Source organism: Bos javanicus, chromosome 15, assembly GCF_032452875.1.
Source record: "Bos javanicus breed banteng chromosome 15, ARS-OSU_banteng_1.0, whole genome shotgun sequence".
Taxonomy (NCBI): domain Eukaryota; kingdom Metazoa; phylum Chordata; class Mammalia; order Artiodactyla; family Bovidae; genus Bos; species Bos javanicus.
Genome location: NC_083882.1, coordinates 54,583,957 through 54,605,615, shown reverse-complemented (window position 1 = coordinate 54,605,615; position 21,659 = coordinate 54,583,957). Strand labels below are relative to the sequence as shown.

General features: G+C 51.6%; 1 protein-coding gene across 7 annotated transcripts in view; it reads right to left on the bottom strand.

Moving 5' to 3' along the window:
* SLCO2B1 (solute carrier organic anion transporter family member 2B1) overlaps window positions 1–21,659 on the bottom strand; it is a 156,020-nt gene that overhangs the window by 40,822 nt on the left and 93,539 nt on the right. For 2 of the 7 annotated variants that reach the window (XM_061380859.1, XM_061380861.1), the window contains exon 1: window positions 11,307–11,671. The exons of 1 other annotated variant lie outside the window; for it this stretch is intronic. In XM_061380859.1, the coding sequence (XP_061236843.1) occupies window positions 11,307–11,322 (16 nt within the window). In that variant the 5' untranslated portion in view covers window positions 11,323–11,671. Of the gene's footprint in view, window positions 1–3,524; window positions 3,873–8,980; window positions 9,086–11,306; window positions 11,672–21,659 lie in introns of those variants that run through there. 4 more of the 7 variants (XM_061380854.1, XM_061380855.1, XM_061380857.1 and 1 more) reach the window with 4 other exon arrangements.

The window sequence follows — 21,659 nt, the reverse complement described above, 5'->3', positions numbered from 1 at the left end:
GAGCCTAAGAAATCTTTAAAAATTGAGATATAATTCATATACCATAAAATCTATCCTTTCAGAGTATATAACTCAATGGTTTTAGTATATTCAAAAAGTCATGACTATCTAATTAGTTGCATACTATCTAATTAGTAATATAGTATCACCACTCTCTAATTCCAGAATACTTTCACCACCCCAGTAAGAAATCCTGCACCCATGAGCAGTCATTCCCCATTCCTCTATCCCTCCAGCTCCTGGCAACCACTGATCTATTTTCTGGCTCTCTGAGTTTGCTTATTCTGGATATTTCAAATGCATTCACATAGAGGAAATCATACATGTGATATTTTGTGACTGGCTTCTTTTACTTAGCCTAATATTTCAAGGCTTATCCATGTTGTAGCTTGTATCTGTGCTCCATTCCTTTTAATGACTGAAATAATACTCCAGTGTATGTATATTATATATATATATAAATACATACAATTACATTTAGTTTATCCATTTATCTGTTGATGGATATTTGGGTTGTTTCAGGTCCAGTGAACATTCATATAGCAACTTTCGTGTAGATACATATGCTCAGTTCTCTTGAGTATACAGCCAGGAGTTGGATTCCTGATCAACAGGGTAACTCTGTTTCACTTTTGGAGTATCTGCCAAACTGTTTTCTAATACCATCCAACACCCATTGCTAGCAGTGGGTGATGGTTCCAATTTCTCCACATTCTCACTGATATGTATCATCTGTCTCTTTGATTACAACCGTTCTCATGGGTGTGAAATGATATCTCATGTGGTTTTGATTTGTGTTTCCCTAATGACTAATGCTGTTGAGCATCTTTTCATTGCTTATTGGCCATATCTTTGGAAAAGTATCTATTCAAATAGCTTGAGTAATTTGGCTGAGGCAATGGAAGCGTGTGTGGCTGGGGAGGAATCCCTTTAATGGGTACGAACACTCAGAGGAAACAAGGAGACACTGAAGTAAAAGTGACACCTGACAGGGAGGAGATGAGGGATTGGCCTAGGAGGGGGAAGTGGAGGTAACGCTCCGTGCACATCACTTTGAAGAAGAGAAAGTAAGGGGGTTCCAAGCAAACTCAACCAGAGGAGACTGACAGGACAATTTCCGAACTCCAGTTCCTCTCACAAGCAGAGCCCAGTCACCCATAATAACATAAATACTGTGCATAAAGTCTTGCATGCACATTCTGTGAGTTGGCCAAAAAGTTCGTTCGGGCCCATCCATTCACGGACAAGTCCGAACGAACTTTTTGGCCAACATGGTAAGTGCTCGTGAAGCTCTCCACAGCTCCATGCCTTTGGTGCATTCATGAGCTCTGTGCTTCTGATGGGGACACCGAGGTTCACAGGTAACTAGCTCTGCTGGTTCACACTAGTACAGGACCTCAAGTCCACGTGTTAACCTCATGCTGCTCTGCACCACTTGTACAGATTAAATGAGGGGTAGAAGCACAACATTCTTCTCTGTCTTGGCCCAGCCAGTCCTAGCCAGGCCACCTGAAAGGCAGCAGTGCCTGCCTCCCAAGGGGCAGGCCAACCAGATGATGGAGTGGGAGCTGAGGTTGGGAGGGCAGAAGTCACTAATGTGGATCCCCAGGTCTGAAAGAAGCCCAGTGCATGGGTAAGATTGAGGACAAAAGGTCAATGGACCAGATCAGAACTTTCCACACTCCTGTGACTCAGTCTGTAGTAATGAGCCTCTGGAGTGGGGGAGGGGTGGGGGAGCAGAAGCCCTGGCCCCGTACCACTGGGTTCTGAGAGCAGCTGCCAGTCAGAGTGTTGAGTGGCCAGTTGGTCACTGAACAGGGCTGGTCAGACTGGTTGTCAGTCCACTTTGAGCCCTTCCTGTGGGCTGGAGTCTTCTATAGAGGGGCTGGCAGCAGAGAGTCCGATGCCTCGATAAGGAGTAGAGCTTCCCCTGGAAGGAAAGTCCTGAGTCCAGGGCTGTAGGTACACCTCACCTGCTGTCTCGGAGGTCCTTACCATCCTTTGAAGGCTTTTTCAAGGGCCAGCTCTGCAGGAGAGAGGGCAGCTGAGGGAGTGTACCTGGGCTGAGCCCAGGGGCCCTGTAGGAATGAGGGGAGAGGCAGGGAGCCAGGCCCCAGGAGAAAATTACAGCTTCTTCCTCTCCCAGTTGGGCAGCCAGGGTTGGGGGCCCCAGGTAGGCCAGGTGGTTCCAAGGCCTAGCTCCTACAGCCCCAGAGCTGGCGGGCAAGGGGTCTGTGTGCCTGTCGGTGGGTCACACGGCTGGCCGTGCGCACAGGCACACTCATGTCTGTGCGCTGCTGAGTCACTGGTCTACTGGTCCACTGTCCTTTAGGAGACTTGTCTGTTCAGGTTTGTCAGTTGATCACCTACTGTTCTGGAATTGCTCAGAAAGTCAGTCAATTCAGAAACTGACTCAGAAATTGCCCTCAGAAATTCAGGGCAATTGCAGTTGCCCTGAAATTCTGTCAACCAGAGACCTTCAGTTCAGACACTCCAGATGTCTACAAGGCAGAGTGTCCTGGCCACGGCCAAACCCCCTCCAGGGCCAGGAATTTGAGTCTGGGAGATGAGGGCTGAGATTCAGAGAGCAGCCTGACAGGAAGGGCCGCTTTTCTCTGCCTGTTCTGTTTTCTTTAAAGACTCTGGGATCTGCCTCCTCCAGCCACCTCCCAGCTATAAACAGCAAATCTCAGGCAGATATGGGACTGAGTAGACATTTCAAGGGGCTTCCCAAGTGGTGCTAGTGGTAAAGAACCCGCCTGCCAGTGCAGGAGATGTAAGAGACGCGCGTTCAATCCCCGGGTTGGGAAGATCCCCTGGAGAAGGGCATGGCAACCCCCCTCCAGTATTCTTGCCTGGAGAATCCATGGACAGAGGAACCTGATGGGCTACAGTCCATGGGGGTCACAAAGCGCTGGAATCGAATGAAGCGACCTAGCACGCACACACACGCACACACACACACACACACACACAAAGGTTGCAAAGTCCCCAGACCTGGGTCTGAACCCCAGCCCAGCCACTGGCCTCTGTGGAGCATGGATGTGCCCTCGATTAGCTTGTCTCTTCTGTAAAGTGAGGATATAGCATCTACTCAGGGAGATAAGGCATCTCCGGTGCCTGGCTCAGACCTGGCACACCATAGGCCCCCTGAGGGCCAATCTTCCCCTCTCCTGAAATCTTCAAGCACCTCTGAGGCTACAGGCCCAACTGAACCCTTCCACATGCAGCTGGCTCCTCCACGTGAACTTCTTCCTCTGACAGTGCCATCATCCATCTCCAGATTATCTCTCTCCCTCCTGTCTAAGCCCCAGTCAACCACAAGACCGAGGACCTGGGTTCCTTCTTGCAGTGCACACTCATAGACGTGCAGGCAGTTGCACAGGTTTAAATCCTCCAGCTGGGATCCTCATCCTCAATGCAGGGACGGCAACCCCTACTTCTCACTGCCGAGAGAGCCCACTGAGAACCTGAACCTTCCCTTCACATTCAGCGAGGACCCTAAAAGCCCCAAAACACCTTACCAATGACATTAACTTGACTTTGCTTCTCCACTGTCTTCATAGCAATTTTCTTCTTACTTTTCTTAGATTGAGCAGCCCCAGCAAACTGCTTGATTTTTCATTACAGAAACTTCTGGAAAGACGGAGCAACTGTTCAATAAAAACTGTCAGCAGGGTGAGCACCTCTGATTCTTTGAATCTCTACCTGGGAAATCCTTACCCTGATGTTTCTGCCAACAAACCCTGGACTGTTGTATCATGATTCTTGCTCAATGCTATTGATCTTTCCTCCCCATTCTGAGACACTGCCAAAACTTCAAGAGGTGTGTTGGCCCTTATCTTGGTAAAAAACAGACTTTGCCTTATCAACAGGTTGTGTCACTAACATACGAGAGCCAGCACGGACACGACGCATAGTAGATGCTCAGTGAGCATTGTTTCCTTCGCTGTCAGGTACAAACACCCTGCCTACCTCCATAATTGCTTTGGGACAGCAAGAGCATTGCTGTATCTAGAACCTGGGAACCAGGAGAAATTTCCACCCAGAAGGGCCACGGAGATAGGGGCTGGAGACCCAGCTCTCTGGCTCACCGTCACCCCCTGATGGAAGAGGCTCACTGTCTCCCCTTGAGGCTACCCTATGTGCTGCACTGGGCACACTCACCCATCTGCCAAGCAAAACATTGAGGTAGCTGCTGTGACTCCGTGACTTCAGGAAACTGAAGCACAGAGAGGGGAGGGGCCTGTCCAGGTCCGGGGACTGGTAAACAGCAAAGCCTAGACTGGAGCTCAGACCTGTTTGACTCTTGGGCCCCTAACAGCAACTATGAAATGGTGGCTACCAATGATGGCCTTAGAACCTACGAAAAATACTCCCCCTGTAGCCATTTATGATTCTGGCCTGGCTTCCCTCCAGGGAATTGCCAAAGGTGGTTGTATGGGAACAGTTCTACCAGCTGATTTTTTAGCTTATCAGTCACTTAGTCAGTTCATTGGTCAGTTCAAGGCTGGACGGAGAAATGTGGTGAGAAGGACACGGCCCCTAGTCTAGGGGACCTGAGTGCAGTGAAAACTTGGGACTTGTAAAAAAGGCCCAGATTTGAACTTTGAGGAGGGACGAGCTGAGGAATGCCAAGAGAGCCTGGGAGGGTTCTCACATCCTGAGGATGGAGCAGGAGGGCTCGGACCAAGGAAGGACAAGAAAAAGGCACTTTCTCTCCAGAATATTCCAGCCTGTCCCTCGGCAGAGAGAGTATGACCTAGGGTCACTCAGACCCAGTGTGGTCTTGGGCCAGCAGCTCTCTGAGCCTCTGCAAAGTAGAAATAATGAGCCTGGCCTCTTAAGCCTGTATGAGGGTCACAGAGGCAACGTCCTTTGTCAGGTCCAGGATGACACACAGTGTCAGTTTTGTCTGCGTTTGCCCCAGACGCACCTGGGCGCTGTCTCCAGGCCCGGTCACCAGGCCTCAGAACTTACTGTCCTCCAGGGGCACCCATCCTCGGTATTACTCTCTCACCTCCCCCTGGTCCCTGAAGAGACACAGACCCCTAAGGAAGCCTCCCTCTGCTGTCTCCTCGCCCTCCCTCTGTGCTCCATAATCACCTGCTGCATTCCATTCCATGACCTCAGGGGAGCTAAATCCCGCACGCCTCCGACGAAAGGTTTGTATGCTGCAACTGAAGATCAGAGATTTCCCATGTGCCGCAACTAAGATCCAGCACAGCCAAGAAAATAAATATCTTAAATTCCAAAAAGAGAGAAGGTAAGGCCTCTCCCGGAAACCTGCCACCACACACACTTTGCCTGGGCCGTCAGAGGAACTGGCAGAGAGATAATACAGGACAATGGTTACAACACGGAGGCCCTGGACAAAGGCCCTCTGTGCAGCTGTGTGAGCTGTGCACCGTGAGGTGAAGGGTGCCCTCTGGAATTGTGCGGTGGATGGCAGTCCTGCCTGGAGGCGCATCTGACTCCTAGCTGTTTTCATTTGGCTTGAACAATGCAACAACACTGGCTCACTGAGTGTTTTTAAGCTAGTTGCCAGCATTTAAAAGTCAGGAAATTTCACACAAAACCCCCACTTTTTGTTTTTTCTTGAAAGATTAGCAGATCTGGCCACTTTGGGCCTGCTTTCCCATATGGAAACAGCTGGTCTCAGACGCTGGCCTTTCATGTGGCAGTTTGCCCTGTGAGAGCCTCTTTGAGCTCATCTGGCTTGCTCCAGGACCCTTTACACTTGCCTGTGGGCATCCCTGTCTGTGACCCACAGCACCCCTGGGAACTGCGGAGTGCTGCGGGACAGGAAGCCAGGGCTGGGTGAGGCAACAAGACCAGAAAAGGCCATGACTTGCCCAGGGTCACCACGGTGGGGGACACAGCTGGTCTCTGCTTCTTCTAGGAGTAAGAATGAAGGTTCCACACATGCTGACAGCTCCATAAGACAGGTGACTGTGGTTTTGGAAGCAAGCAGCTCCCTGCCCTCAGAGAGCTATGAGGGTGTGTGTGTGTGTGTGTGTGGTGACAGGGCAAACATCTAACACAGAACCACAGCACGTGCTCACTATGTGACATAAGGAGTTCCAAGACTTTAGAAACATAGTGAAGAGGCTCTAACCTACATTGGAAAGTTCTGGAAGGCTTCCTCAGGGAAGAAACATCAGAGTAAAGGGCAGAAGTATGAAAGTGCAAAGACTGCTCAGGAAACAAGTAGTCCAGGAGGATAGGAGCTCTGGGGTCAAGGTGGGGAGGTGAGGCTGGAGTGGCCAGTCTATGACTGCCCTTGAATGCCAGGCTGGAGGGCTGGGCTTCATCCTGGGCTCAGGGATGAGGTATAACTTGGCCTCCTATGAAAACCTCTGTGCCATTTGGGGGAGAGTTGGAGAGGTCAGGTTGTGGGCCGGGACCAGGGAGAAGGCAGGAGTAAGGAGAAGTGGAGCAGATGGTCATGACGCCTGGGCCAGGTAGGGGCTGTAGGGATGCAGAGTAATGAGCTGATGAACCACAGCCGGGAGGTGGGATGGACAGGATTTGCTGAAAAAGCAGGTGGGTGGGGAGTGCAGGAAGCCAAGGAGCCCTGGGGGCAGGGGAGTGGGGAGTGGGGAGAGGCACAGCTTTTGGTCTGGGTGTACTGCCATGGAAGGTGGGATTGTAGGGTAATGGTGAGCTCAGCCATATGTGAGTCTGGGCTGGTAGGGGAGCTCCCAGAGAAAGAGGCCTAGGGGGCCACGGGCTCCAGGAAAGCCCATGAGAGGACATGGGCCAAAGCCAGTCCTCTGGCTCTCCATCTGGAAGGCACGTGTGGAGAGAAGGAAAGAAAAGCCACATGTGGGCAAACTTGGCTTGGAAAGTGAGAAGATCCATCGCATATATGCCCTACAGAGCGAAAGGAGGAACCCATCCTGGAACCATGTTCAGATGCCAAGGTTAAGGTGACAGAGCAGTGTCACAAAGGAGTCTGGATGTTTCTGGAAAACCTACCAACCTCCAGCACTCACACACCCACAGCCTGAGCCTGGGGAGGCAAATATTCACAGCAGCAGACACTGGGCAATGTATCTGTCACAATGATGGCAGGTACCTCCCTCCAAAAGTGTTTATAGGAGGAGGCCAGCCTCATGGTCAACCCCACCTCCAGCCCTTCCTACCTCCTAGATTTCCTTGGGCTCCCTCAGCCTGCTGGCTTCCCCGCCTAGCTCCTGCAGCCCACGCCAGCTCCCTCTCCCTCCACCACCACTCCCCCTCCTGGTTCAGTTCCCTCAGCCCTTTCTCTGGGATGCCAGGCTGGTCACCCGCCTGCATTGTTTACATCCCCCTCCTATCTGCCTGATAAGCCAGTGGACTACCCCCAGGCAGAGGCTCTCCTTTCCTGGGTCCTGATGGACTACAGCAGGCCCCTGTTGAAACCCTCTGGATCAGAAGCCTTTGAGTTCAAATATTTGTTTGCTACATTGTAGCCATGACCTTGGGCAGTTTATTTAGCCTGTCTAAGCCTCAGCTACCAGCTCTGGGCACACAGCATTTGTGGTAGGATTAAAGAAGACCATCCTGCCTGGTACACTGTGGTCCTCAACAATGGTTAACCACCCTTCCACCCCATCGGCAGCACGTGAGTCCAGACGCCTCAGCATCCAGGAGATCAAGGCCACCCTAGTGAACATTCTTCTGTAACTCCAGTAGAAGCCTGCCATTCCCCAAATTCATCCTGTTCTTTTCCACCTCTCTGCCTTCGCACATGTTATACCCTCAGCCTGGCTTCCCAAGGTGTCCTACCTTCTCAGAAAACCACTTCTCATCTTGCAAGGGCTCAGCTTAAAAACATGATTGTTGAACTGAGCTAAACTGAAGGAGGGAGAAGAGAAAGCCAGAGCGTGGGGGTCTGGGGAAGCAGGGGCTGTGGTGTGGGCCTGGGGTGGGGTCGGGGAGCGTGGGGCTCCAAGGGGCTGCAGTGCCTCATGTGACCCCATGGGGCTTCTGTACAGTGGGGGCCGGGGGAGGTTGGAATCAAAGACAGGAAGCGGGGTCAGGTCTCAGGCTTTGGCCTTGGCTTTCCTCTTTGGGAAATTCCTCCTAGCAGGACCCTTGGGTGGTCCGTTGGGAAGACAATAACACGCTGCAGGCCTCCAGCTGTTGCTTTTTTCTGGTGGTTTCCAAGCTGGGTCACAGACCCTGCACTGGGACTTTCTATTCCCGATTCTGACCCCGACTACCCCATCTAGACCCAAGATGACCCTTAAAATAGAGATGAAGGCAGAGAGAAGGGAGGGTGAGCCCTGAGCCTGCAGGGAATGCAGGCCGGCCTCCTTAGCCCTAAAACACAGAGCCTGAGGCTCAGAGACATTCAGGCATTGGCCCAGGCCACACCCTGTCCACCAACCATGAGTCCTGGCTCATCTCTCTCTGTGCTTACGTTTACTCCCAAGCACCTCACTGTAGCCCCATCTCATTCCTTATCATGAATCTCCAGTCCTCAACAAAAGTAGACTTTCAAAGCAGGTTGGAAGAGGGAAGGAATGTCATGGGGGTGGGGGTGGGGTGGGAGCATGAGGAAGAAAAAGAACAGAGCTTCTGGGCTGCACCTTCCCCAATACCTGACCTCTGCCCAGCCTGTGCAGAGTTCTGGGGCTTCAGGAATGGATCAAGTCAGGCCCCATTCCCAGGGAGCTCCCAGGCTGGAGAGGTGGGCCTTGCTGTCCATCACTCCAAACGTTAGCACTTAGGGCTCTGGACTGCAGCCCAGAAGGGGTAGCAGGAGCCAAGTTTATCTTCTCTCTACCCACAGGATGGGCCCAGACTTGCACCCTGGAGATAGCCAAGCCCCTGCCCCATACAAGAGGCCTCTTCCCTCCAGAGACAGAAAGCTGAGCTTCTCAGCAGTGGAAGGGACCAAGCGACCACCTCAGCCAACGCCTACCATCAACTGCACAGATGGAGAAAGTGAATCCCAGAGAGAGACAGGCACAGACTGGGGAGTAGATACCTGGCACCCGAATGTGGGGTCTAAGCAAGCTCGCCATGTGTTTCCCAGCTGCCTGATATCTGGCCCAGAGGACATGGCCGGGCCTGGGAGGAATAACTCTCCTGCCCCCTCTGCAGTCACTAGCTCCCAGACAACAGCTTGCTTTGTCTGGAGCCAGTGGAGAAGTGCCCAAGGTGGGTGGAGACTCGCCAGCGTGGGGTGTGTGGAGGGAAGAGGAAACCCCGAAGGCAAGGGGACAGAAGGGAAAGGGCTTTGGCATCCGGCTGATCTGGTTCTGGCCCCCCACTCTGCTGCTTGCTTGCTGGGTGACCTTGGACGTGTCACTTACCCTCTGTAAGCATGTGTTTCCTCACATATTAAAGAAGGGTGAGAGTGTGCATTCTCATCAGGCCAGTGATGCAGAGCTGCAGTGTGAACCTGGTTCTTTCCCTTGCCCTGCCTCCTACCCTGGGTTGGCCCACATTTGAACCTAGGACTGGAGAGAACAACAGAAACACCACCAGGAAACTCCCTGCAAAGGGAGGGTCAAACAGCGTTTGGGAGAGAGGTTACTTCCAACTGGGAGGATCAGTCAGGGAGGCTTCCTGGAAGAGGTGGCATTTGGAAGAGTTAGAAAACAAGGCATTTTTCACCAGAATGGGATTGTGGGCAGGTGCCTTCCTTTGGGTAGAGGGAAAGCTGAGCAAAGGTGCAGAGAAGGGAAAGTGGCTTCTCTGAATCACAAAAGTAGGAATGGCCTGGGGAGGTCATTTTTCTCAAGCACCTCCCCCACAGACCAGGACACTCTGCCTGTTGCCTAAAAGCACATGGTGAGTTGGTGGGGCTTCACTGAGGGCCAGTTTTGACCCTGGTTCCTCTCTATGCTGTCTGCTCCTGGCTGGGACTGCTGGCCCCTCTCCCTCGGGCGAGCTGGGTGTGGGTCTCTTCCCAGGCTCTTTGTCCTGCCCGCAACCCTCAGACCAGAAAGAGGGCATGGAGGAAGCCTGGCCTCAGTTCAGATTAGGGCTCAGGAAGGGAGGTCAGAGGTGGCTTCTGGTGGCTCAGTGGTCAGATGCTGGGGTCAGTCTCCCTCCTGCTGTATGTGTGGGAAGTGGAGGACCAGCCAGAGAACATTCCAGAACCAAGCCCTGCTGGCATCAGAATAACAATTGAGGAACAGGTGCAGTACAACCAAAGTCCCTAGTTTCTTCCCATTCCCATAGGATCACCAGGATCCCACAGCTTGCCAAGGCTGACTGAGACCTGGTTTGTTGGTGGCCCATCTCCAAACCAACTCACCTGAATCTGACCTCGTTGTCATTTCTCCTGTGAGGCCCTCAGAGGAAGCATCCAACCCCACCCTTCCTTCCACACCACAGTCCCCATGTCGGGGCTGCAACACAGCCGCGTCTGCCTGCTCGACCCAGGAAGCCCACACGTCCCCTCCCTCTGGATGCAAGTCAGGCCTTGTCTGAGTGGGTGAGAGGCACACAGACAGCTGCAGCGAGGCCAGAGGTGATCACCACAGGGTGTTTAGCCCGAGCGTAACCCTGTCTGAAGATCCTTTGTTTCTTCTACCTCCCTCTTCCTGCCCCAGACACTGGGCGCTCCTGTTCCCAGAACCACCGCCCTCTCCAAACGGTGCTTCCATCACTCTCTGGTCTCAGCTTCTCTTCTCAAGGTTTCAAGACACCTTCCCACCTGCCTTCTCCACACCCCAACACCCAAGGTCTCTGCAGGTCTCTCTCTGATTCCACTTCTCAGCTTTCCGATGCAGTCTGCTCTCTCCTGATCTCTGTTGTCAGTTTTCCCCTCTCTCTGTCTCTGCCTCTCTTTATTTCTCTGGTCTCTTCTGGAGCCTCTGTCTCCCGCACGCTGCAGCTGACACCTGTTGATCTTTGTCTTCTCCTGCCATCTCTGGCCTCTGTCTTTGCCTTTGTCCAACTCTGAGTGTCTCTGGACTTGCTGGATCTCTGACTATATACTTCTGACTCTATTTTTGTCTGCTTTGTCTGTCTCTATCTTTGCCTGCTTCAGAGAGGGAACAGGACATGGGGAGTAACGGGGCTTGCCCTTCCATTGCTCTTTAGGTCTCTCTGTCTCAGCAGGGAGGTTAAGCTGGCTGCCCTGTCTCCAGCTGAGTAAACAGCAACCCTTCTTACCTCTCTGGTCCTTCAATCCTTCATTCAACACACCCTCACTAGATCTGGCCATATGCCTGGCTCTATGTAGGGAACTGGGAGCCCCTACTCCCCCGACCCCAGTGCACATATGTTAGCTCTCCCCCTTCACCCTGGGAACATGGCCCCCAGACTCCCTACCCCTTTCTTACTTTGTTCAGACTTACCTATCCTGGGTGCCATGACTTCTGGAGTGGGGTGGTGAGTTTCAGCCCCTATTCCAATTACAGGACTGGATTTTAGCAGGAGAGAGGCAGTGAGAGCTTACGGGAGCTCCCGGAGACAGCAGCTGGGGAGCCGCAGTGGGGATGCGCCAGTGTGCGGATTCCAGCCACTGGGTCGACCGATGCTTCTTGAGCCACGCTGGACAGCAGCCCCCTCTCCAGGTGGGTAAGGAAGTCCTGCTCAGACTTGACCTTGCCCGCCAAGGGCTTATCTCCTTTAGTCACTTGTTCCTACTCTCTGTCTCTTTCTCTGAATCCCTCTGATTTCTGTCTGGGGCAGCCCAGGACCAGGGTTGTAGAGGAGGCTGGGTTTGTTTAGATACAACCCCTCTGGTGGGAGGAGGCTGCTGACGAGCCTTCCCTCAGCCTGTTCCTTCCCAGCTTCTTGGTGTGGCATTTCCCTTGGATATTTTCTCCTACTAGTGGTGGAGAGATGGGGGGTGGAGGGAATGTGGACGGCCCCTCCCAGCCCTGGGGTCATTCAGTCCTGATTTTCCAGTTTCCTCTCAGTACTCACTCTGAGCCTCCTCCCTCATCAAACTCTTGTCTCAGTTACAGAACTTTTTTTACCCTTCACGAGCCCCATATAAGGCCATTTCTCCCACAGTCCTCCTTCACTGAACCTCTGTCTCCCTCAAGCTCTGTTCCCCTCTCACTGAACCCCTATCTCTTCTCTGAGCTCCACAGATCCAGAGCAAGGAGGGATCCCATCCACTGGGAATCACAGTGGCCAGCCCTTGGGAGATGGGGAATCATGGCAGCAGCTCCATAAAGTATGACCATCTCAGTGGAGGGTGGGGTTGGAGAGCAGAAGAGCATATAAGAGGTCCCCAGAGTCTTTTGGATTGAAGACTGAAGATGGAGGCCTTGGAGCCAGACAGACCTGAGTCCTGTCTCAGCTTTGTCATTCCATGGTCAAGTGACTTTAGGCAAGTCCCTGCACCTCTCTGAGCATCAGCTGCCTCCTCTATAAAGAAGGACTGATAGTCCTCACTCGCAGGGCCACTGTGCATATTCAGTGCAGGAAAGAACCGAAGCCTGAGGTCCGGAGCTCAGGGAAGGGAGTGGCAGAGGCGGGACTCAGAACAGGGCAGGGAAAGGGAAAGTGAACCTGGGTTGCCTCTTCTGCCTTGCTCAGCACTTTTATATGTGAGGCCCCACTGGCCCCTCCTAATGACCTTTCGGGCCATTTTTCCCCCATTTTACAGATGAGGCATTGAGTCTCAGTAACCACCCAGAGGTCACCTGGCTAGGAGGTGGTGGGGTCTTGCCTTGAACCTCTGATGCTAGGAACCAGGTTTTTTCCTCCGCCCAGGCTGCATTTTCTGAGGAAGACCTCTGCTGCTGCTGCTGCTACTGCTAAGTCGCTTCAGTCGTGTCCGACTCTGTGCGACATCCAAATCCAAGATACAGAAGTGAACCCAACCCAGTTCCAAGAATAGAGTCTTTGCATGTTACAAGGATGTGGATTGGAGTCCAGCTTTTGGAGTGCAACAACAGAGAGATGCACATGAGCCCCACTTGGTTCCTAGTGGCATAAGGGATGCTAGAAGGAAGTGGGGAGTATCTGAAACAATCACAGCAGCCTGGCACATAGTAGGCCCTTGACAGATACTTGTAGTGTGAGTGAGTCTCTGAGAGATCAGAAATGGGAATGCAGGACCACCACCCAGGAAGAGGTCAACAACTGGCTTCAGTTGATAGGAAGTTCAGTTCAGTTCAGTTGCTCAGTCGTGTCCCACTCTTTGCGACCCCATGAATCGCAGCACGCCAGGCCTCCCTGTCCATCACCAACTCCCGGAGTTCACTCAAACTCACGTCTATTGAGTCGGTGATGCCATCCAGCCATCTCATCCTCTGTCGTCCCCTTCTCCTCTTGCCCCCAATCCCTCCCAGCATCAGAGTCTTTTCCAATGAGTCACCTTTTCTCATGAGGTGGCCAAAGTACTGGAGTTTCAGCTTTAGTATCATTCCTTCCAAAGAACACCCAGGGCTGATCTCCTTTAGGATGGACTGGTTGGATCTTCTTGCAGTCCAAGGAACTCTCAAGAGTCTCCAACACCACAGTTCAAAAGCATCAATTCTTGAAACCAGACCCCAATTCTGTTTGAGAAAGCCAAACTGGCTTTCCCTCTCTAAATCCTTCAGACAGGCACTGTGAGTCCTTACAGAGATTGGCAGAGGTGCAGCCTCCCAGACTCCAAACTGCAGGCATGTGGTTGAGAGAGGAAAGGTCCCTTTTAACTTTCTGGAAGCTCACTACCCCCACTGTGGCTCCAGAGCCTGCAGAAGCTCTGCACATGGAATGATGTTGGGACGGGCTTGGCTGGCTAAGTTCATTTCACCAATCTCTGAGTCTAAGCATGCACAGCACCCGACAGGGCACAGAACATACAGTAACCTCAGGCATGAGCAACCTTCATATATCACTTCAGCCTCCCCAGGCTGACCCAGGTCCAAGAATATTCCTGAATTCAGCTGTGGAATTAGAGGATGAGTCCAATCTCCAGGACCTTCTGGGAGTTAGGCTAACAGGCTTTCAGATAACTCTTGGACTAATCCAGCAGTGAGGTTTCCATTTTTGGTGGCCCAGGCTTAAGGTTCAACCAACCTGGTTTGCACCCCACCATTGCCACTTACCATCATGGTGTTTGCTAAGCCCTGTACATTTCACAGGGCCCTAGGATGTGCATGGATTGCAACACCATCTGTGGATACACACAGTTTGCAAAGCTTGATGCCTTTTTAGAGTCCCATGCTGGTGGCAAAGCCTGACGCAGTTTACAGAACTCTGCAGCTTCCAGGGCCCCATGATGTTTGCACAGTCCTGCATCTTGTGTTGAGTCAGATGCTGCTTGTAAAACTCCAAGCTATCTGCAGAACCCAAGCTCTTTTGCAAACCAGGCAAGACAGGGGACTCTTCATTTTGTAGAACTATCTGAATTTGGAGACAAGGGGAGAGCCCCAGGCTTCAACCTTAAGACCTCAGTTCTGGCCCCAGCTCTGTAATAACATTTCTGGGGGACTTGGAGCAAGCCCTTTCTCTTCCCTGAGCCTCAGTCTTCTCATCTGTTAAATGGAGATGCTGATATCAAATGGCCCAACCTCAGGACTGTTCTGAGGATGACTGAGAAAGTGTCCAGAAGATGGAGGTCAGGGCAGGGCACTGGGGGAAGGGGAAGAGTGGCAGAGACTCCTTCCTTAAAAAGGCCCTAAATTGCCACATCAGCACTGCTGTTCCCACTTCCCTCTGGCCTGGCAGCCAGGGAGCGGATATCTATAAATGAGCCCTTGGCCAGGCAGATGAGCAATGGCCTCTGTCAGAGCCTCAGTCATCCTTACCCCCAGATGCTGTGCGGGGGTCAGAGCCCAAGCTGTGTCCACATGATCCCATGTATGGCTCATTAGATCTGCCCAAGGGAAGCAGTATCATACTGACTTCAGCCATGAGGACTCTGATACTCAGAGAGGCCATGTGACTTGCCCAGGGCTACATGTCGAGGATACTTCCAGGCTGGGGTCTGAGCCAAGGACAGCAAGGTTGGCACTCAGAAGGTCAGAGCCCAGCAGGAACTTGGAGCTCATTTAATTCAATCCCTCACTTTTTCAGATTGGGAGACCGAGGCCAGGAGACCAGCAGGTTCTGCTGCGTTGTGACCACGGGGAAGTCACAGTCTCTCCCTGGGCTTTGATATCTCCCTGTGGTGGAAGAGAAACAGACCCCCCTCCTGCCAAGGGTTCAGGACTTTCCCACCTTTGCTGGCATGGCTCCTGGATCAGAACACAGCAAATTTCCCAACTGGGTGAGAAGACAGGTCTGCAGGCAGGTAAGCATCCAGCCTGGCCCCTTAGCCCTACCCCCTTGGCTCAACACAGCCACTGGCTCCTCCAGCCCACCTAGCCCTGTGCAGCCCTGGCTGTGCTTTCTGCAGCTTAAACCTGGCCTGGAATTTCTTCCTGGAGAAGCCTGTTTGCCCTAACAGCAGCCTTCCCCTGCGGCCAACTGCCGCTACCTCTCACCAGCCTCTCCCTCCAGCCTGGAGAGAATATGTGCCCAGACAGAGCATGAGTGTGGCAACAGATGGTTTCGTCCTGACCCAGTAAGAAGATCTCTGAGGCTCAGTTTCCTCGTCTGTAGAGATGACGGGAAACCTCCCAGCAGGGCTGCACTAAACCCAACCATCTCACTGTCTTCAACTCTATGTGCGTAGCTCTCCCAGGAGACTGTGAACTCTCCGGAGACCTAGCTGGGTGATCTCAGGTTGGTCTCTTGCGTCTCTGATTCTCGGTGCCCTTGTCTGTGAAATACCTTCCCAGGGCTGTCCAAGGGCTCAGATGAGTTGATGGATTAGTGCTCACTAAGTCTGAGAGCTGAGCAGACACAAGCCATTATTAATATGGTGATGATGGTAATGATGATGACTCTTGTAATTCTGGAGGTGGAGGATGAGGAAGAAGTAAATCAGGTGCGTGCCAGGGCGGTCCAACCTCACTGACAACCCCATGGGACTCAGTTACCTCTGAGGTGGGAGGGAGTTCAAGGGCGAATTTGGGGCTCCCAGGCCGGTGGGTGGCCTGTTGTTCTGTGGGTGCACAGGGTCCAGACTGGGCACTGGCAGGCCTGTGGCTCCCATCCCTGACTCTAACTAACATCCTGGCTTTGGTTAGGTCCTATTTCCTGCCTGGTTCTAGGTTTCCTTATTATAAAGTGGTCATCCTGGGTCTCTTCCTGCTCTGCCCCATCTTTGGGGAAGGAACATGTGAGCTAATGGATGTACCACTGCTTTTGTAAAGTGTCAAGTGTGGGACATGAGAGATTACAGTTATTAATAATTTGATTTCTGGGAGAGAGGACACAGGGGTGGGGGTGCAGCGGAGACGGAGGGGAGCAAGCCTTTGCCCCTGGCTGTAAGCGCCCCAGTGCCCTGCAGACTTTGTAACACTGCCCCCTGGGGGCCAGAGAGGAGATCTGCACCCCTGGCTCTTTAAGACTCCAGTCGTGGGGCGCAGAGCGTGGGGAGGAGGGGGCTGGAAGGGAGACTGTCAGAGGAGGCTGAAGCGGACAGGCCAGGGGAGCCCAGTGGGTGCAGTCACTGCCTGTTCCCCTCTCTCCCTCCCCTCCACACTCGTCTCTCAAACCAGCCTACTTCTTCCCGTTCTGCTGTCACTGCCCTGGTGCTGGCCGCTAGCAGCTCTGGCCTGGGCAGTGTCCCAGCCTCTTCCCTGTCTCCAGTCTCCATCTTGCTGTGAGCCAGGGGGAACTTTCCAGCTCTTAAATCTGACCATGCCCCTCCCTGCTTCAAACTCTGCCCTGGCCCACACCCTGGGGCCCTCAGGATCAACCTTTCTCTGAGCCTGATGTGGATGCCTACTCCTCCTCTGTCTTCTGCCAGATTAGGAGTTCCACTTGTAATGAGAGGAAATTGTGGGTGGACAAGAACAAGGCTCTGGGGCAGAAGTACTGGTTTTTCCCACTTGGTAGCTGTGTCACTTAATTTTTTTTGGTGGGGAGGGGTGTGGTTGTTGTTTTCAGTCGCTCAGTCGTGTCTGACTCTTTTGCAGCATACCAGGCTTCCCTGTCCTTCACCATCTCCCAGAGCTTGCTCAAACTCATGTCCGTTGAGTTGGTGATGCCATCCAACCATCTCATCCTCTGTTGTCCCATTCTCCTCCTGCCCTCAATTTTTCCCAGGATCAGGGTCTTTTCCAATGAGTCAGTTCTTTGCATCGGGTGGCCAAAGTATTGGAACTTCAGCTTCAGCACCAGTCTTTCCAATGAATATTCAGGGTTGATTTCCTTTAGGATGGACTGGTTTGATCTCCTTGCAGTCCAAGGGGCTCTAAAGAGTCTTCTTCAACACCACAGTTCGAAAGCATCAATTCTTTGCCGCTTGGTCCAACTCTCACATCCATACATGACTACTGGAAAAACCATAGCCTTCTGTGTGTGTGGTTACATATCTAAAACATTAAATGTACCATATTAAAAATTTAAGTTTATGGTTCAGTGACATCAAGTACATTTGCACTGTGGTAGAACCACCACCATCCATCTCCAAATTTCTTCACCCTCTTCCAACAACACAAGAGAAGACTCTACACATGGACATCACCAGATGGTCAACACTGAAATCAGATTGATTATATTCTTTGCAGCCAAAGATGGAGAAGCTCTAAACAGTCAGCAAAAATAAGACTGACTATGGCTCAGATCATGAACTCCTTATTGCAAAATTCAGATTTAAACTGAATAAAGTAGGGAAAGTCACTAGACCATTCAGGTATGACCTAAATCAAATCACTTACAATTATACAGTGGAAGTGACAAATAGATTCAAAGGATTAGATCTGATAGACAGAGTACCTGAAGAACTATGAATGGAGATTCATGACATCATACAGGAGGCAGTGATCAAGACCATCCCCAAGAAAAAGAAATGCAAAAAGGCAAAATGGTGTCTAATGGGGCCTTACAAATAGCTGAAAAAGAGAAGCTAAAGGCAAAGGAGAAAAGGAAAGTTATACCCACTTGAATGCAGAGTTCCAAAGAGAAGCAAGGAGAGATAAGAAAGCTTTCCTCAGCGATCAGTGCAAAGAAAAGCAGGAAAACAACAGAATGGGAAAGACTAGAGATCTCTTCAAGAAGATTAGAGATACCAAGGGAACATTTCATGCAAATGTGGGCACAATAAAGGACAGAAATGGTATGGACCAACCAGAAGCAGAAATTAAGAAGAGGTGGCAAGAATACACAGAAGAACTGTACAAAGAAGATCTTCATGACCCAGATAGCCACGACGGTATGATCACCCACCTAGAGCCAGACATCCTAGAATGTGAAGTCAAGTGGGCCTTAGGAAGAATCACTGCAAACAAAGCTAGTGGAGGTGATGGAATTCCAGTTGAGCTATTTCAAATCCTAAAAGATGATGCTGTGAAAGTGCTGCACTCAATAAGCCAGCAAATTTGGAAAACTCAGCAGTTTTCCACAGGACTGGAAATCGTCAGTTTGCATTCAATCCCAAAGAAAGGCAATGACAAAGAATGTTTAAACTACTGCACAGTTGCACTCATCTAGCAAAGTAATGCTCAAAATTCTCCAAGTGAGGCTTCAACAGTATGTGAACCGTGAACTTCCAGATGTTCAAGCTGGATTTAAAAAAGGCAGAGGAGGAACCGGAGAGCAAATTACCAACATCTGCTGGATCATCAAAAAAGCAAGAGAATTTCAGAAAAACATCTACTTCTGCTTTATTAACTACGTCAAAACCTTTGACTGTGTTTGGTCACAGCAAACTGTGGAAAATTCTTAAAGAGACAGGAATACCATTGGTTGGTTGGGAACATTGGTTCCTGTTAACATTGGTTAACCAGTGATAATGCTACATGTCCTACACTATATAGGTTAGTGTTGTGCAATGAGGTCTGAGGTACATGTGCAAGTGATGTCCCAGTCCCACAGGCCAGGAACGTGTGGTGTGACACGAACCATCACCACACTTCCCCTCACCTGAGGAGGCTTTCACAGCATTTCACACTTACTTCTGATGTGACAGATACTACAGCCCCCTCACTGTAGAGAGTGGTGCAGGGGTGCTCCTGACATGACCACTAACCATAAATTCTCTACCTGAGGGGACTGTGACAGCAGTGTATGTGTCCCTCAGACATGGCTGATACCACCCGCCTCCTCACCAGTGGAGGCCGTCACAGCAGTTCAAGGGTACCTCAGAGGTGACTGGTCACACAGGTCCCCTTTCCTGAGGAGACAGTGACAGTGACGCACTTGTGCTTGAGACCTGACCACCAGGCGCATATCCCCTCGCGTGACCAGCTGCCACAGTACCTGCACCTCACTTGTGGCCAACAGCACAAGCCGCTTCACCAGAGGAAGCTGTCCCCCTGCAGAGGGGAAGACATCTGGGGGGTGGCCTCTCAGTGACTATGGTGGTGATAATATAGAAAAAGTATATATAATATATAATACAGATAATATAGAAAACTTCTTCACAGCACTTCATGGCTTACAAAGAACTCTCGCCTAGAGTGTCTCACTAAACCTTCACTCCAGCCAATATAGCCGCTACTGTTACCTACTATTCATGAAGGGGAGACAAAGAGAGAAGTGACGTCATTGCCCGAATGGAGGAGCTGGGATTCGAACTCAAGTGTGTGGCCCCCAAAGCCAATGGCACACTGCCTCCTGGTGGAAGAAACGATGGTGACAGTGGTGAGTGTGCCGGAGGCCCCAGTGATGGCCCTGGATTCTGGACTCTCCTCCCCAGCACTCCAGGAGCCTCCTGCCCACACCAAGAGGCAGCCCAGTCTCTCCCCCAATGTATTTATAACTTCCCTTTCCTCCTTGGCACCTTCTTTTTCCAGCCTTTTGGATCTGTCGAAGCCTGACACCAGGGAAGGTGAGGAGCAGTAGGAACGAGATGGAGATAGACAGAGCGTCACTGACAACTTGCCAGGGCAGAGTGGCTTAGGCAGCTGGCCTCCACTGGGTGTGGGAGCAGGGCAGGGAGGAATTTAGAGGGCCAGGCTGTCTTCTGTTTGGAGCTCAAAAATATTCCTGAGATGGGACATCCCTGATGGTCCGGTGGTTAAGACTCCACCCTTCTACTGTAGGGAGCACAGGTTCAGTCCTTGGTAAGGGAAATGAGATCTTATATGCCACACAGTGTGGCCACAAAACTAAATAAAATAATTTTTTAATAAAAAGTAAAGGAACCTATAAATTAAAAAAAAATATTCCTGAGATACATGGACTCCTCCTGGAGACGTTTCTGGACCACCCCACCCGCTTCCTCAGATGGAAGAGACCTGGACTGGGAACGTTATGGGCCTGCTCACAGTCCCGGAGGGAGGCAGGGTCGGGGAACCTGGGTGGAAGGTGCTTCTGACGACTGCTGGCCCCCTTCGCCTCTTCTCACCCTGCACCTCACCAGTACAGAGCTTGCACAGAACAGACTCCCGTTCAACAGAAGAGGAAATAGAACCTCAGAGAGCTCCAAGCCAGGCTTGAACCCAAATTGGTCTGCCCGCAGCGTCTGAGCACATATCCACTCTATGGCATCTCAGACTCATTCGATGGAGAACAAACTCCATCTAAGAAAGACAGAGTGAGAGAAGCCAAGGAGAGAGAGAGTGGACATTTGGGAAACTGAGTAGCTCTCTGCTCTGTAACACCTGTTCCTCTAGCTTCAAAACTCTCCAAAGTTGCCCACACCCCATCCTCTGGCCAATAGCACAGTTTACAATTACATGGAGATGTTTTCACAAACTTTTTCTCCTTTGTGTGGTTGGTTGGCTCAGAGGCTAGACTAAGAATTAGCAAACCTGAGATCTCGATTATGCCTTGACCTTGTGAACTGGGCAATTCCTCTCGCCTCTGTACCTCAGTTTCCTCGCCTGTCACGTGGGGTTCTGAATTGCTGTTCAATTGGTGGGAAAGCCTCCATAGACCACAGAGTTCTGTGCCCCAGTGAGGACTATTAATATTGTTGTTCTCATATCAGCAAAGCCCAGTGGTAGCTGCTAACCAGCCACTTGGGAGTCCCCAGAAAAGCAATACACAGGTCCCTGATAGAAGGAGGCCTCAGGGGACAGGACCCCAGCAAGCTAGGGATGAGGGCTTAGGGGTCTAATGAATCCAGTTTCAGCCCCAGCCTGGTTCTCCCTACTGAGGTGACACTGGCCTGGGGAGAAGAAGGGGCAGCTGGAGTGGCCTGAGCTACAGGTGAGCTGAGCCCCCCTCATGTAGACTTGGAGGCTACAAGGAAGTGCCCAGAGCCTGTCAGAGCCCAAGGAGGGACAAGGCTCTGGAAGGACATGGTTTAAGGGGGCAGACAGTCAGGCACCTTCACCCCACAATGAAAGGGGCTCCAGGAGAAGGGAAATGGGCTAAACTCTTTCTGCCTCAATTTATAGCATTGCAGGCTGACTTCCCAGTTGGTGCTAGTGGTAAAGAACCTGCCTGCCAATGCAGGAGACGTAAGAGATGTGGGTTCGATCCCTGAGTTGGGAAGATCCCCTGGAGGAGGGCATGGCAACCTGCTCCAGTACTCTTGCCTGGAGAATCCCATGAACAGAGGAGCCTGGTGGGCTACATACAGTCCATGAGGTTGCGAAGAATAGGACATGGCTGAAGCTACTGGGCATGCAGGCTGGCTGCTGACTCACTGACTGTGTGACTATGGCCAGGCACAGCCCCTCTCTAGGCCTCTTCCTCCCTATTAGCAACAGTAAGGGAGCAGGGCCAGAAGCTTTCACAGAATCAAGGGTCTGATTCTG